Raw genomic sequence first — 16753 nt, forward strand, 5'->3', positions numbered from 1 at the left:
GGTTTTGCTCATATTATCGGAAATTTGTAAAAGGATTTTCTTCTTTAGCCAAACCTTTATATGCTCTAACAGAAAATCAGGTTAAATTTTCTTGGGACGAGAAGTGTCAAAGTGCATTTTTAGAGTTGAAACGAGTGTTATCTTCTTCTCCAATGTTATCCTTCCCGAGTGGGGAGGGAGAATTTATTTTGGACACTGACGCTTCGAATATTGGAATTGGCGCAGTCCTTTCACAAAAGCAAGAGGGAGTAGAAAAAGTCATTGCTTATTTCAGTCGTGTACTTAGTAAGTCTGAGAGGAATTATTGCGTTACTCGTCGAGAACTCTTGGCGATAGTCGATTCTATTAAATTTTTCCGGCATTATCTTCTAGGGCGGAAGTTCTTGATCCGTACGGATCATGTTTCTCTTAGGTGGTTGATGTCCTTTAAAGACTTAGAAGGGCAATTGGCGCGTTGGCTGGAAAGACTCCAGCAATATGAGTTCGAGATTATTCATCGCAAAGGTTTAATTCACAAGAATGCCGATGGGCTTTCTAGACGACAATGTGAATCATTTGGTTGCGAATATTGTGTCAAAGTGGAGAGAAGGCAGATTGAAGAATCAAGAAAATCAGTCGCTCGTATTATTCTCATAGGAGAAACTCTTCAAGATTGGCGCAAGGAGCAATTAGAGGACGTTAGCATTGCTTTTATTTACCGCGGGAAGGAAACGGGAATACGTCCGTCTCGTTTTGAAATACCCGCTGGAAATGTCTCCGCCCGAATATATTGGTCTTATTGGGATGCTTTGAGTTTAAAGGATGGGGTTCTTTATAAGAGATGGGAAGCACCGAATCTTAAGTCAAGTATTTTTCAGCTTATTGTTCCTCGAAACCGTGTTAACCAGATTCTAGAAGAAGCGCATGATTCTTTTTCTGGAGGACACTTTGGAGTCAATAAAACTCTTGAAAAAATCCGAAAGCGGTTTTATTGGGCTACCTGTAAACAAGATGTGGAGGAATGGTGCAAAACTTGCAAAGTTTGTGTGTCAAAAAAAGGCCCTTTGGGGAAGGGAAAGTCTCCATTACAAATTTATAATGTTGGGGCCCCATTCGAAAGATTACAAATGGACATACTTGGCCCTCTTCCTATTACTACTTCCGGAAATAGATATCTCCTCGTCATTGTTGTCACCAAATGGGTAGAAGTTTTTCCTATCAGGAATATTAGGGCAAGTACAGTGGCAGAAGTCTTCGTTAATCAAGTCATTTCTAGACACGGGGTCCCTTTAGAAGTCCATACGGATCAGGGGAAGAATTTTGAGTCCAAACTTTTCGCGGAATTGATGAATCTCCTTGGAATTCGGAAAACGAGAACAACTGCTCTACATCCGCAATCGGATGGACAAGTCGAGCGGCAACATCAGACTATTGTTAATTATTTGGCGAAGTATATTTCTGAAAATCAGAAAGATTAGGATCGCTGGGTCCCTATGTTTTTATTGGCTTACAGATCTTCTAAACACGAGACTACTGGAGTAACTCCCGCCGAGCTGTGTTTTGCCCGAGATCTTAGGTTGCCGTTAGATCTGCTTTTAGGAAGTCCTCCGAGGGGAGGATCTCAGTCAGTTAAAGGTTTTATTGGGAATTTGAAAGAGAAGTTGGACAAGATCCATTCCAACGTTAGGGAACGTATGGATATAAAGTCTTCACGAGCAAAGTCTTGGTATGATCGAAAGGCCAGGCAAACTCTTTTTCAAGAAGGAGAGAAAGTTTGGTTTTATAATCCTCGTAGGATGAAAGGTAGAGCCCCTAAATTGCAGAGCAATTGGGAAGGACCTTTCTTAATAGTGAAAAAGTTGAATGATGTGGTCTATTGTATTCAAAGATCTGTGAGACATAAAAAGAAAATTGTGCATGCGGATAGGTTGGCTTCTTTTTCCGAAAGACATTAGAGTTTGATAGGGATATTATGGACTAGGTTGGGTGTAATAATTTGCGAGGAAGGTTAATTACGGTAGAAATTAAGATTGTTGTGTTGCATTGTTTACTGCGCGTGTTATTTTGTTCTTAGATATTTACGGAAGCCGAAGCGGTCGTAACTCCTCACCGAGTTGGACATCTTGGGAGCTGGCTTGTTGCCGAACCTAATACCGGCGAAGGATAAGACTGCCTCTCTCACGGTTGTTTGATCCGTGGTTTTTCCGTGAGACATAGGGCAAATGCCGAGGCAGGGACTTGGGGAGTCTTTCGAGACGTTGGGTCCACGGTAAGCTTCCCCCCCCCCTTGTCCGAAGATTTAGAAGAGGAGCAGCGACATCTCCGACGACTTCGGGAGTTGAGAGGAAGAGGCCTGTGTTGGGAGGCGAGATCTCCTGCGAGGGAATTGATGAGGGGTCGCCCTGGAGTCGGCAGGGGGGAGAGAGTATCTTCTTCCGGAAAATGTCGATTGGGGACTCGCTCCATGAGGAAGAGGACATAATCCTGGACTCGAGAAGAGGACGGTGCCCGGTAACCTGTGGCAGCAGCCCAGGGTAGGGCAGGAAGCCGTGAAGAGGACATGATCCTGGACTTCCAGAGTACGGTTGGGACCGAGAAGAGGACGGTGCCCGGTAACCTGTAGCAGCAGCCCAGGGTAGGGCAGGGGGAATACAAGAAAGTTCTGGGAAACCGGACCGAACGATTCGAGTCACCAGATCAATCTGACAGGCGGTAATTAAATCGATAATTCTATGCGTCCCCGTTGTCAAGAGACGCGCTTCGGCTTGAAACTTCTGCGGAGCGAAGCCAATTTCAGCCCACGAGAACGAACGTCTCGGCACGGGCGAGCGGGCGTAACACTATATATATATATATATATCCCACACAGCACATAATATTGCAGAAATATTGCAGCAATATTATTTTTCCATTGCAATATTACAATGAAATGTATCAGAAATATTGCAGTAATATTACTGAGATATCTCAGTAATATTAAAATGTCCGCGAAAATGAATAACAGTAATATTATATATAATTTGTTTATTTCAGTTGCTTTTCGGCCTTGAAAGGGGGTGTTACATGTCTTTGAGATGCGATTTTTTTTTCTTTACAATACATTTTATATTACATTTCTTTGCTATCAGCTTCATTTTGTATTTGTACGTTTCTTAGGTCCTTCCTGTGCTTGGTCACTTTCCTCATCCAGTCTGCTCTTTCTCCTGTATCTTTCAAGATGTCTAAGATATTTCTGTAATCCCTTAGGGGCTCCACGCAGTCAGACATCAAATGCTCTAGCGTTTCCATTTTCTCGCCACATATTCTACATACTCTTTCTTCTTCTTTTCTACAGTACTTGCTTTCTTCCTCCTCGTTTCCGCATCTATACCTTGCAATCAATCTCTGGTCTCTTCCTTTGTATTCTTTTTGTAGATACCTTGGGATGTGATCTGTTCTCAGCTCTTTGTACCTAGTGCAGTACCTTCCCTCCTCTATCCTTTTCTCTTGCTCTGCTCTTTGTTCTTTCCGGTCCGTCATTATTAGTTCTTCCATGTTCGTTCTTTCAGAGCTTTCATTTCCTGTATCCCATGTGCTAGAGCTAACTTTCCTATAATATTGGTCCCTGTTTTTTTCCCATTTTGTTTTCTTCCCTTCCTGTTTGTTTTGTATCTCTTTCCAGCACTCCGCGATTATTTTGTTCGTCTGCCTTTCTTTTGTCTTCTCTTCGTACTTCATCGCTCTTTTTCCCGCTTCTATCCTGATTTTGTCAATTTTCGTTTCTTCTCGTATCAGATATGCTGGTGTATTAAAATCCAGTCCTAGAGTCCATCTTATATATTTTTCTTGCAACTTTTCTACCTTTTCTTCTTCTCTCCATCTCCATATTTCCGCTGCGTATAATAGGATGCTTTCCACTAGGCTCTTGAACATTTTCATTCTCCTGTCTACACTCTCTCTGAATTTCCTCTGTCCAATACTCCATACTTGTGCCATTGCTATCGCCGCCTTCTTGACTGTTTCTTTTATATGCGTTTCCAGTCCTCCGTTTTTCTGGAAGTAAAACCCTAGATATTTAAATTCCTTGACTTCTTCCAGTCTTTCTTTGTTCCATCTCCATTCTTCCTTCTTCTTCTTACCCCTTCCTTTTTTGAAGATCATAACTTTGGATTTTTCAGCGTTAAGTGTCAATTTTTTCTTTTCTAAATACTTTCGGAATCTACTTATCATCTCTTTAAGTTCCTCTGGACTCCTGGCTAACAGCACTATGTCGGCTGCGTAGGCGAGTGTCCATATTTTTTCTCTTCCTATCACTATCCCTCCTGCTTGACCTTTCCTCATCCTTTCTTCCAGATCCGCCATATAAAGCGTGAAGAGCGTTGGACTCAGGGGGCATCCTTGCCTTACTCCTTTGGTTGTCCAAAATCTGCTCGTTGTATGACCGTTTACTCTGACGACGTTTCTTGTTTCCTGATAAATCTCACCTATTCTTTTCCTGATCTTCTGGCTGATTCCTGTTCTCTTCATTATCTTATTCAGCTCTTCTCTGTCCACCTTGTCAAATGCGGCGCTTAAATCCGCGAAGAAGGCGTAGATTTTTCCTCCTTTGTTGACTAATTCTCTGTTTGTGATGTAATTTAGAATAAAAATGTTATCTATCGTGCTTCTACCTCGTCTGAATCTTGCCTGCGTTTCTGGGATGATGTTCTTGTCTTCTATTTCGGCCTTCAGTCTTTCTTCGAGTACCATTGCGTATATCTTGTACGCCGAGTTGAGCAGCGTTATTCCTCTATAATTTTTTAAATTTTCCTTATCTCCTTTTTTGAAGATAGGGGCGATCACTCCTTCTTTCCATCTTTCCGGCAGCCCCTCTCCTTTCCATACCCTGTTTATAATTTCTTTTAACCTATGTATTACCTTCCTGCTTCCATTTATCCATACTTCATTTTCCAGTCCATCTTCTCCTGGGGCTTTCTTGTTCTTTAGTTTAGCTATCTGTCTTCGTATTTCCGCTCCAGTTATCTCGTCTTCGTTCTCTTCTGGTTCTGTGGTCTCATTTACCCCACCGTTTCTATATCCTGGTGATTCTGTTCCTTCTAAAAGCTGCATAAAGTAGGCCTTCCATTTGTCCGACTCGATCTTTTTTGTAATTTCTGTTCTTTTCTTTCTACCTCTATTAATGTATTTCCACGCTTGATTTTCGTTGGTGATTTGCTGTATTTCTTGATCTTCTCTTTCTTGCCATCTTGTTTTCTTCTCTTTGCATTTGTCCTTGTACTCTTTCTTCTTTTTCTCGTAGTTTTCTTTGCTGTCTTCTCCCTTCCTCCATTGCCTTAATGCCCTTCTTGCTACTCTTTTGAACTCCGTGCACTTCTTATCCCACCATATGTTAGTTCCTATCCTCCATTTTCTCACCTTGATTGTTTTCTTACTTACTGCTTTGTTTAATTCTCCTATCAGCTCTTCTACCGTCTCGTCTATTCCCTGTGCCGTGAAGGATATTTCTTCTGTTTTTTCTGCGAAGTTTCTCTTGCCCTCTTCTGTCCATATTCTTCTTTCTATGCTTGTCTCTTCTTGTTCGACGTCTGGATTCGCACCATTTTCAGTGGAATAAATATCTATTCTGATCGGCAGGTGGTCTGATTCAATTCTCTCCTCCACCGCAAAGTCCACTATGTCTTCTCTAGCTTCTGCATTAACTATCCCATAGTCTATTACCGAGTTGCCACACGCACCTATATACGTCCATTCTCCTGCCTCGTCTCCTTCCATATTTCCGTTTAGTATACTCCATCCTTTTTCTTCTATCAATTCCAACATTGTTCTTCCTTCTGCATTTTTTATCTTGTCCCTTGATTTCCTTCTGATTTCCCTGTTACTGTTTTCTCAATTTATTGCGCCCTCGTCTCCTATTCTTGCGTTGAAATCTCCGCCAATCAATACTCTTCTGTTCTCTGGACTGTGAATTATCTGCCGTAAGTCTTTTACTGTTTCTTTTATGTCTCTGCTGTATACTGTTAGAATTCTCCACTCTGTGTTGTTTAAAATTACTCTTCTTTCTTGAATGTCTTCCCGCTCGTTCGTTGTTTCTTCTTCCTTGACACCTCTTCTTATCCCTGTTATTATTCCTCCCCTTGCTCTTCCCTTGGTTCTTTCTCGTTTGGCTGCAGTACTTTTCCATATGAATTTGTCCGGTAATTTGTCTTTTAATTTCTCTTATTGTTTTTCGTCGACCCATGTTTCCGTTAGCCCTATGGCGTCGTAGTTCTCCATGTGTTTCCAAAATTGCCTGTCCTTGTTAAACAGTCCCGCGACGTTCCAGAAGCCTGCCACGAAGGTTTTCCCTCTCTTCTCTCCCTCGTTTGGAAGTTTTGTAACCTCTCAATAGGTGGCATCTGGTGAGTTTTCAATGTCCCTCTCGTCTGTCCTGCTCCCGCAATCTGTCTCCGCCGCCCCTGTTCTCGTTTGATGATTCGTTGTCTGGTCTTTTCTGAAAGTCGTAGCCTTAATCTCTATTTGTTTTTTCTTGCCGTCTTTACCTTCATTTATATTACTTTCGGCTGTTATTGTTTTATAGGTTTGCCGGGTTTTGTCTGTACTGAAAACTCTCTCTCAATCCTTCCTCTTCCTTCCATATAAAAGTCCTTTCGTTTACCATTAGTTTCTTGTATCCTATCTTTACTTGCTCTCCTTGCTCTCTCTTCTTTTTCGCGATTTCTACTATCTCTCTTTGCACGTCTCTTTCTTTCTTTGTTAGGTCGTTGTCAATATACAGTTTCTTACCTTTCAGCTTACTTTTCTTTGCTAGCACATCTTTTTTCTGTTGCCAATTTTTTAATTTCGCTATTAGCATTCTTCCTCGCTGCTCCTTTTTTATCCAATACGCATCCTCCACTTTCACCTCTACCTGCAGTTCGCGTCTCATTATTTGTTCTATCTCTTCCTTGGGTGAGCCTTCTCTCGGTAAGTCCTCTCCTTTCACAATAATATTGTTCTTTCTTTCTCTTCTCTCTCTTGCCTCCTCCCTCTCTTCCAACTGTATCATATTCTTGTCAATTTCTTCTCAATTTGTTCTTCTTTGATCTCCATTTCCTTCAGTCTGTTTTCCATTGTCCTTTTTTCCTTCTCCCACTCCTCTTGTTTCTTTTTCCATTCTTCTCTTAAGTCTTGTATTTCTGATCTTATTGCCTTGTTTTCTTTTTTTATCTCTTCTGTATCTTTCTTAATTGTTAGCATAATTTCCGTTAATTTGTCTAGTTTATCCATGTCTACCCCTTTTTCGTTTTCTATATTCATCTCCTCTTGCGTCCTTTCTACTCCTGATGTTATTCCTGTTCTCTTATTTGGAGGTGATCTGCCTACTGTTTTTGATTTTTCAAACTTTTAGAGTAGTTCCTTCTCTGTTCTTATCCTTTCTTCCCCTTCTTCCCTCTTCCTCTTAAACGATTCTATAATCGATTCACTGTTTGTCCTTTGCCTTCCAAGATGTATTGCGTTGATCGGCCTTCCTTTCCTTTTTGACTCCTTTTGCCTTTCCGTGCCTTCTCCTGTATTGCTCATTAATAGGTCTCTGTCTCTGACCGCTCGGTGGCTCCCCCTTCACTGTACGCTTTATAGTCGCAGCTTGAGTCTCTCACCTCTCTATATCAGAGGCACCCCTGGGCCGTTAGTGTTCGCTTTTTGGTAGGTTTGCGAACCCGGCAACTGGTTTCCCTTTTTGTTCCCTAACCTCCAAGGTTATCTCAGCATAGGAAACTCCAGAAAAGCGTCTTCCCCGCGATTCCCCTGCTGCTTCCTTCTATCTCTAACTAAAATTGCAATTTTGCGCTTGCAGAAAACCTGTAACAAACTCGCCCCAGGGCGATACAGCGGCAGATAAGTTCGGAAATAAGCAGACGCGCTCGACAGACGTGCTTCTGTTTACTTACTCTCGGACGATCCCCCCAATATCAGTAATATTACTGATATTTATTTCAGTAATATTGCAGTAATATTACTGCAATATATCAGTAATATTACGGTAAAATTACTATAATATTTGCGTGATATTTGTATAATATTGCTACGAATTAAAAAACCATTTTAATAATTTTTATTAAATTTTATTAAATTATTTTTAATAGTATTGTTACATACAATTTTAAAATAATATTGATATTGTAAACGCAATAATATTATTTGTGTAATATTAGATAATATTTATTTAATATTGCTAAAAATTAAAACATTTTAATGAATATTATTAAATTTTATCAAATTGTTATTTCTAATAATAGTATTACATACAATATTAAGAAAATAATATTGATATTATCTTTCTATCTCTTTCTTCTTCAAAACTGCTCCATGCTACTCTGTACTGTATGAATTTCCACTGATAAAGAATGACGTAACACTATAACATAATACAAAAACTGTAATTATTATTTATATCTAATTATACAAGGTGAGTTTTATTTTGTATGCCAATTATCTTCACTAATTATCTCAGAAAGTATTGGTTTATTGGAAAAATGTTTCAGATGAAAGTTGGGGGGTTTATAGAGGAATAATGGATGATCTTATTAGATTTTGAGTCTGGAACCCATGTTGAGCCCAGTAGGGTCCAAGTCAAATTTTTTAAATAAAAACTCCCTTTTTTTATTACATCATCTTTTTCTACTAATTAAGGTGATTGAGCCATCAGAGCATGTTAAAGAAAAAAATCCGAATTAAATATATGTTATAAAAAAAAACCTAAATACACTTAAATTTGCAATTTTGAGAAGATCTGACGTCTAGTTTTGGAGATATTAAATCTCAAAGTTGGCATTTTTAACATAGGTTTTATGGGAAATTGTACCGAAAACATACATTTTTCGAGAATTTCACTCATTGTCTGTAAAGAAACAAGTTCAAAAAACTGAAAATAACATTATTTGATTCTTCTAGCACTTGTTAAGTATAAGACAAAACGACGTTGACGTGTAATAAGGCCAAAATGTCAATCAAAAGTTGATGAATCGTCGCGTTTCTTGTCGGCCTTTCGATCAGCTGTACGCGACGTGAACATGTAGCAACGCCGCGCCGTGTAGTGTTTTCTTTCCACAGCACTATTCTTTTGCAAGCAAATCTCCCGTTATCGAAATTGTTTGTTACCTTCCATTATTTTTTAACATAAACACAATACATAACCTCACTCAAACACATGGCACTGGCATGATAGCTGCCTACAGCGAAGAGATGCAATGTCGCGACATTTCTCTTGTACGAATGTCAACTGAAGTCAAATCTTGAACTGTTTACATTTATCAGTAGATAAATTGATACGTAATCGAATGAAAAGTTACATTATAAAACCAGTAATTATACAAGTGTCTAGAATATATCCATAAAAATGGTTTTTCTTAAAATAAAATTTAGCCCTTATATTGACTCATATGGTACATGGCCCAACCGCCTTAATATAAACAACTTTTGTCTGAAACATTTTTTATTTGCCTTATACTTTTTGAGATATTCAAGAAAAATTTGGTAATTTTTTAAGGTAGTTCGATGATGAAGGGCCGAAGTCACAACAATGTTTATGATTTTTTTATCAAATCATTTATATGATCATAAAAAAATAGGATAATGCATTGCAAAGCTTCGTAACGACGTAAAAAGACCATTAGTAAGTAATTTTTACGTTGTAAAATAATATTTTACCTGAAATAGATTAAAATAAAGTGTGTGTTAATGCGTCGCTTGACTAATTTTCAACTTGTGCCAACTCTTGAGTGCTCTACTTCGGAGATTATTTCGATTGAATTATTGCGTTATTATGGCGATTTACTGAACTACAGTAATTTCGCCACAAGGTGCATGTAATTTTTTACATAAACAATTTTCCTCGCTGCCCTCATGTACGAGATGAGGGCAGCGACTTGGCAACGCCAAACAGTTCGTGCGGTTGGTACACTTGTTTGTCTTTGCGCTCACTCACACCTAACGTGCACCTAACCTTACGCCGACGATCCCAGCGTGCGGCGTTGCTACGTCGCCACGCTCGAGTTGTGAAAATCAGCGCTTGAGCACCGGAAACCAAACTTTAATTATTAATTAAAAAAAACTGTACGGTGGATCGTGTTCACCTTCAACTATAGGCTTCCTCACAGTGTCCTCTTTCTATCGATATATATTGTTCGGACATTTTTGGCAAAAGATTTTTTGCAAACTCGTGTTATTCATAGGAAAATATCTCTTTTCCTATTAGACCAATGTTAAAATCACCTAATTTTGAAATTAAATATCTTGAGAACGGGACGGTGAATTATCTTCTTTCTGGGCTTAATCGATTCAGGAGAGTTCCTTCTTTTGATATAAAAAATAAAACCTATCACTTTTGGCAAAAGTTGTTCATCATCGAACTACCTTAAGTATTTAGCTTATATCTTGATAAATGCTTGTCGGAGAAGAAAATGATACAAGACTTTTTGACTTGATATGGTCTCAAGAATATGCTATTGCAATAATACCCTAATTTCTTTAAATATTTGTGTATACATTTTCTTGAAGCTTTCATGTGTACACAATTATTTAAAGAAATTAGAATACTATTGCAACAGTATATTCTTGAAACCAAATCAAGTCAAAAAGTCCTGTACCACTTTTCACTCCGACGAACATTTATTGACAAACATCTATTGTATGTTAAATATTGAAAAAAATACCAAGTTTTCCTTGAATATCTCAAAAAGTATAAGGCAAATAAAAAAATGTTTCAGACAAAAGTTGTTCATATTAATTAGTAGAAAAAGATGATACCATAAAAAGGGGGTTTCTATTTAAATAATTTGACTTGGATCCTATTAGGCTTAACACAGGTCCCGGACTCAAAATCTAATAAAATTGTCTATTGGTCCTCTTTGAACTCTCCAACTTTTATCTGAAACATTTTTCCAATAAATCAATACTTTCTGAGATAATTATAGCGGAGGTGATTGGCACATGAAATAAAAATCACCCTGTTTATTTCATACATAATTACATATTAAAACATAAGAGTACGGGGTTAAATATGACGTGTTCCGATATTCACTGTCTATACTGAAAATCTATGGTTAATGTTATACATACACTTTAGATTTTCAGTACTGGATATTAAAATATTGGAACGCAGTTTATACCAAGTTTAAATTTTTCTTACTTATGTATCTAATAAATGAAGCTGTCGCTCAGAAGAGTTTGATAGAAATCAAACTGCTTGGTGCTGCTCTGCGTGAACTTTGGATTTTCTGTTTTTCATTTCTTTTATATAGTTTATTTTCAAAATAAAGATAATATAATTTCATTAGATATTATTTATGTAATTGATCAATTTTACTAACATTTTTTGTTATTAGTGTGGAGTTGGCAGATCAGTCGTCGAGAGAGAGAGAGAGAGAGAGAGAGAGACAGCGCTTGCGCGATCGGAGAGAGACGAGAGAGTGAGCGTGCGTGATTGGTCGCTTGAGATGCGACAGTCGCCGAGTGTATGTGATTGATCGCTTGAGATGCAACAGTCGCCGTGTGTGTGTGTGCGTAAGGATTGAGCAGAGCGAGTCGAGTCAGAGACGTGCAAGCATGTGAGCGTGTGTTGTAACGACCAAGAGAGACTTGTACCATTAATATAAAAGAATATATATCCGTTTGTGAACTATTTTGTGTGCTGTTCGGTGTCCCATCTAACACACTCGGAATTGTCAATCCTACAATTGGGGGCTCGTCCGGGATTACAGCAAGCAACAGGAACGACCCGAGAAAGGCTAGATGGAGGACATCTTGGATACCGACGAAAGTCGTCGTGTCGAGGAAATAAAACCGTTGGACGAGTGCAACGTTACGGAGCTCAAGACCCTGCTGAAAGAGAAAAACTTGGCTGTGGCAGGTACGAAGGCAGAGCTGCTGCTTCGTCTGCGAAGGGCAGGCGTTACTGGAAAAACGGTAATGGCGTCGCGAGAAGAGACCGATGCCGAGGGCGGCTGTGAGCAGTCAGAAATCGCAATTAACGCGACGGGAGAAGTCGCGAGTGTAGTGAATGCCAAAGCGACGAGCTTTACGACCGCGAGTGCAGCTCAGAAAGAGGCTGAGCTACATCGAAGAGAGAAAGAGCTCATTGCAAGAGAATTGGCATTAGCTAAGAGAGAGATCGAGTTACTACGACAGGCCCAGGCACGTAATAGCATTGGCGCGCAATGGGGAGCCCAAGGCGGCCATGTTGCAGAGTTTGGTTACGGCGGAGTGTCGAGCTTTCAAGAGGGTGCTCGCATAGAGAGAGGCGCTGGCGTGTCGGGATCGACGGTCGGTAACCAGTTCACGACGGCGAATAATCACACGCGAGGAGCTGTGAATACGCAGAGGATCAACGTAAACAGTATTGCGGAATTACTTAACACTTTCGATGGTACACCTAGAGACTTTGAGGCATGGGAAGGACAAGCAAGACTACTGAGGGAGGCGTATTGCCTAGATGACAGCATGGCGAAGATCTTGGTAGGAATGCGACTTAAAGGAAGAGCCAGCGAGTGGTTTCATTCTAAACCGGAGCACATTAGATTTAGCTTCGATGAACTTTTGAAGGGGTTAAGAAAAATGTTCCAGTACCACCAGAGTAAAGTAACATTACGCAAGAAATTCGAGGAGCGAAAATGGAAACAATCTGAATCTATTCACGAGTACGTACACGACAAAATAATTTTGGGCAACAAGATAGCCGTCCCAGATGAAGACATCTTAGAGTACATCGTCGAGGAGATACCTGATGTGCATTTGCGTGATCACGCACGCATGCAATCGTTCGGCAACATAGATACGTTATTGCAAGCCTTCGAGAAGATCTCGTTAAGTGACAGAGCGAGCAGCAGTTCGACTAAACAAGGAAAGCGCAACTTTAACCAACAGACGACGGAGGGTCATCAGAAATCTACAGGGAGTCAGCACGGAAGTGACCAGAAGAAACCGTCAAGACGCTGTTTCAATTGTGGCGAACATTCTCACGTAGGAGCAGTGTCCATCAAAGTCGGAAGGCGTAAAATGCTTCTAGTGTGCGGAACGAGGCCATAGGGCATCTAGATGTCCGAAGAAGAACGAGGCTGCCGGAAATGAAGCTGCGAAGAATGAAGTTGCTAAAAGCAGTTGTGCGAAGTCGCAAACAGTAAATCAGATTTGTATTAAAGAGGTTAAGTTAGGCGGTACTAAGGTATGTGCTCTTTTAGACACTGGTAGCGACATTAGCTTGTTGAGCAAATCGAAATACGACGAATTATGTTCGCCTCCGTTAAACCAAAGTTCTATTGTTTTCCGTGGAGTCGGTGCTAAAGATAATAAAACGTTAGGCTATGTTAAGACTATGCTAGAGGTTGATAATCATGTTTATACTGTGTGTGTGCATTTAAATCCAGATGACTTAGCGTTACATGATCTGTTACTAGGAACTGATTTTATCGGACAGGTGGAATTAAATATCAAAGGCGGCGACATACATATTAATCCGATAGCGGAAGAGATATCGATGGTGTTAAATATACAGACCATGAGCGATACTCAGCTGGATTTTTCCACGCTGGCGAAACCTGAGCATAAAGAGAAAATAACGGAGTTGGTATCAAGTTATGTTCCTAAGCAAGTATGTGAGTCTGATCTAAAAATGTCAATTGTAGTTAAGGACGATGAACCTGTCTACCAGAGAGGGCGAGGCGTTTGTCGATGTTTGAAAGAGAGTTAGTCAATAAGCAAATCGACGAGTGGATTAAAGATAGCATAGTGCAGCCATCCATTTCGGAATATGCAAGTCCTATAGTCCTCGTAAAGAAAAAAGATGGATCTGTTCGAATTTGTGTCGATTACAGAAACATAAACAAAAAGATAGTGAAAGACCGTTACCCTCTCCCTCTGATAGAGGATCAATTAGATGCGCTTCAGGGTGCTAAGGTATTTAGTACACTTAATTTGGAAAATGGGTTCTTCCATGTGTCGGTGGAGGAGTCTAGTCGAAAATATACGGCATTTATTGTCCCAGACGGGATGTATGAGTTTCTTCGCGTATTTGGCCTATGCAATTCGCCAGCCATATTTCAAAAGTATATAAATATGATATTCAAAGATCTTATTAGGGAACGTGTAGTTCTGGTATACATGGATGACCTCATTATTCCCGCGAATGATTTAGACAGCGGAATAACCAAACTCGAGCGTGTATTTAAAGTCGCTAGTGAAGCGGGTTTACGAATAAATTGGAAAAAATGTGTGTTTTTGCGACCAGAAGTCGAGTTCTTGGGACATGTGATTGTGAACGGTAATATCCGACCTTCTGATCGTAAAACCGAGGCAGTAAAATGTTTTTCTGAACCGACAAGCGTGATTCAGTTACAAAGATTTATCGGATTGACTAGTTACTTCCGTAAATTTGTCCAAAACTATGCGAGCATTTCGCGTCCGTTAACTAATTTATTGCGAGCTAACGTAGAATTTCATTTCGGAGAAGCGGAACGTAATGCGTTTGTACAATTAAAGACGTTGTTGTGTGAAAAACCTGTATTGACTTTATATCGACATGAGGCAAAAACGGAACTTCATACGGACGCATCGAAATGGGGTTATGGAGCCATTCTACTGCAGCAATGTCCCGAAGATCAAAAGTGGGATCCAGTCTATTATGCAAATGGCAAAACCACTGCTGCTGAGGAAAAATATCCCAGTTACGAGTTGGAAGTCTTAGCTGTTATAAAGGCACTCTCAAAATTTCGCGTGTATCTGCTCGGGATCCCTTTCACAATCGTAACCGACTGCCGAGCATTCGCTCTTACTATGAGCAAGAAGAATCTTTGCGTACGAGTCGCGCATTGGATTTTGTTGCTGGAGGAGTTTCAATATTCTGTCGAGCATCGCCCTGGGAAAAACATGGCGCACGTGGACGCCCTAAGTCGGCATCCGCTCCCGGCCTGTCTTAATATTGAAGAGTGTAACGAATATTGGCGAGATTAAGAAAGGCGCAATCCGAAGATAAGGAGATTCAAGGAATCTTTAAGGCAATTAAACAAGGTAAAACCGGAGACTATTTTGTACAAGGAAATTTATTATTCAGAGAAATAGATGGATATCTACGGTTAGTAGTTCCGACTAAAATGCAGACTCAAATTGTTAGAAGTGCTCACGAAAAAGGACACTTTTTGGTCGCCAAGACGGAAGCATTGCTAAAGCAAGATTACTAGATGGCTAACATGCAGAAAAAAGTAGAAAAGGTCATACAGAATTGTATATCCTGCATCCTAGCAGAGAAAAAGCAAGGCAAGCAAGAAGGGTTCTTGCATTTGATAGAAAAAGGTAGTGTCCCGTTGGATACATACCATGTAGACCATATGGGTCCTTTACCCACAACTCAGAAAAGATATCAACATTTGCTAGCGGTCATTAATGCTTTTACGAAATTCGTCTGGCTTTATCCTACGAAAACTACTGGTACTAGTGAAGTAATTGGACATTTGCAGAGACAAGCGGTTACTTTCGGAAATCCCCGTTGCATCGTTTCAGACAGAGGAAGTGCGTTTACCTCCCATGAGTTTGAAGACTATTGCAAGCAAGAAAATATCCAGAGGCATTTAATAACCACAGGCATCCCGAAAGCAAACGGTCAGGTCGAGAGACTAAACCGAATAATAATTCCATTGCTAACCAAGTTGGCAGCACCTAAACCATATGAATGGTTTAAGCATCTAACGCGAGCTCAGCAGTGCATTAATACTACGTGGAGCCGATCAACTGAAACTACACCATTTAAACTACTGTTTGGCGTTGGTCCACGCTTGAGAGATGACACTGAACTTACCGAAATGTTATCAAGAGAACTTTCATGTGAGTTTGATAAGGAGAGGAATGATCTTTGAGAATGTGCACGCGAGAATCTCCAGAGGATTCAACGGGAAAACTATAAAGGATACAACCGCAAACGAAAAGAAGCCAGAAGATACAAAGAAGGCGATCTACACAGAGAGAAAAAATAGGGAGTAATCCCATAGAGTTACTCTCTTAAATATCACATGGGCGCGAATCGAGCCTAAGGTCCGACTGCGCCAGTAACTGTACCGGTGGCGCCACCGATTTTCTACTGACAAATCATTGCACTAATATTTCCAGCGAGCTAACCTGAATTTTTCAGTATCGCTCATGGAATAGCTTCGGGTCGAAACAACAAGCAGCAGCGCGCTGAACGTTTTGCATACGAGCTGCATCGTGATCAAAATAAATCTTTGCAGTTATACATAATTACCTCAAAAAAAAAAAAACAGTGGTAGTATTATACCTTAAAAAAATCTAAGTAACAAGTGGTAGACGAAATCTTTGTATCTTGAAAAATCTCGAAAAAACCTAAACAGTAGTATCTTCACCTCAAAAAAAAAAAAAAACAAAGTAGTAGTATTATACCTCGAAAAAACCTAAGTAACAAGTGGTGGACGTAATCTTTGTATCTCCAAAAATCTCGAAAAAACCTAAGCAGTATTATTTTTATTTCCAAAAAATTATTACTCAAGTGATACACATCACAAAATTACGTTACCTTATCAAAAAATGAGTCGCGCTTCAAGTGATCTATTATTACAATTACAAAAAAGAAATGATATCTCTTTTTAAATTACAGCGCCAATTACAGAGAACATATATTTTTCGAGATACAAAGATTACGTCTACCACTTGTTACTTAGGTTTTTTCGAGGTATAATATTACTACTGCTTTTCTTCGATTAGAATAAAAAATTGAATCATGAAGAATTATATACACAGAGGTAACAGTACAAAATAC

At 39.7% G+C, this 16753-nt stretch overlaps 1 protein-coding gene and 1 pseudogene across 1 annotated transcript; one reads left to right on the forward strand and one right to left on the reverse strand.

Moving 5' to 3' along the window:
- Positions 1-5499: 5499 nt before the first annotated feature.
- Positions 5500-7886, reverse strand: LOC139814440 (uncharacterized; annotated as a pseudogene).
- LOC139814438 (uncharacterized) lies at positions 7883-16374 on the forward strand. Its single transcript, XM_071780694.1, has one exon. The coding sequence runs from the start codon at positions 11728-11730 to the stop codon at positions 13018-13020; it is 1293 nt and encodes a 430-aa protein (XP_071636795.1). The 5' UTR covers positions 7883-11727; the 3' UTR covers positions 13021-16374.
- Positions 16375-16753: the final 379 nt, after the last annotated feature.

Source organism: Temnothorax longispinosus, chromosome 6 (genome assembly GCF_030848805.1).
Source record: "Temnothorax longispinosus isolate EJ_2023e chromosome 6, Tlon_JGU_v1, whole genome shotgun sequence".
Lineage (NCBI taxonomy): Eukaryota > Metazoa > Arthropoda > Insecta > Hymenoptera > Formicidae > Temnothorax > Temnothorax longispinosus.

Coding starts and splice junctions, on each gene's coding strand:
- LOC139814438 (XM_071780694.1), top strand. CDS start 11,728: ATGGAGGACATCTTGGATACCGACGAAAGTCGTCGTGTCGAGGAAATA.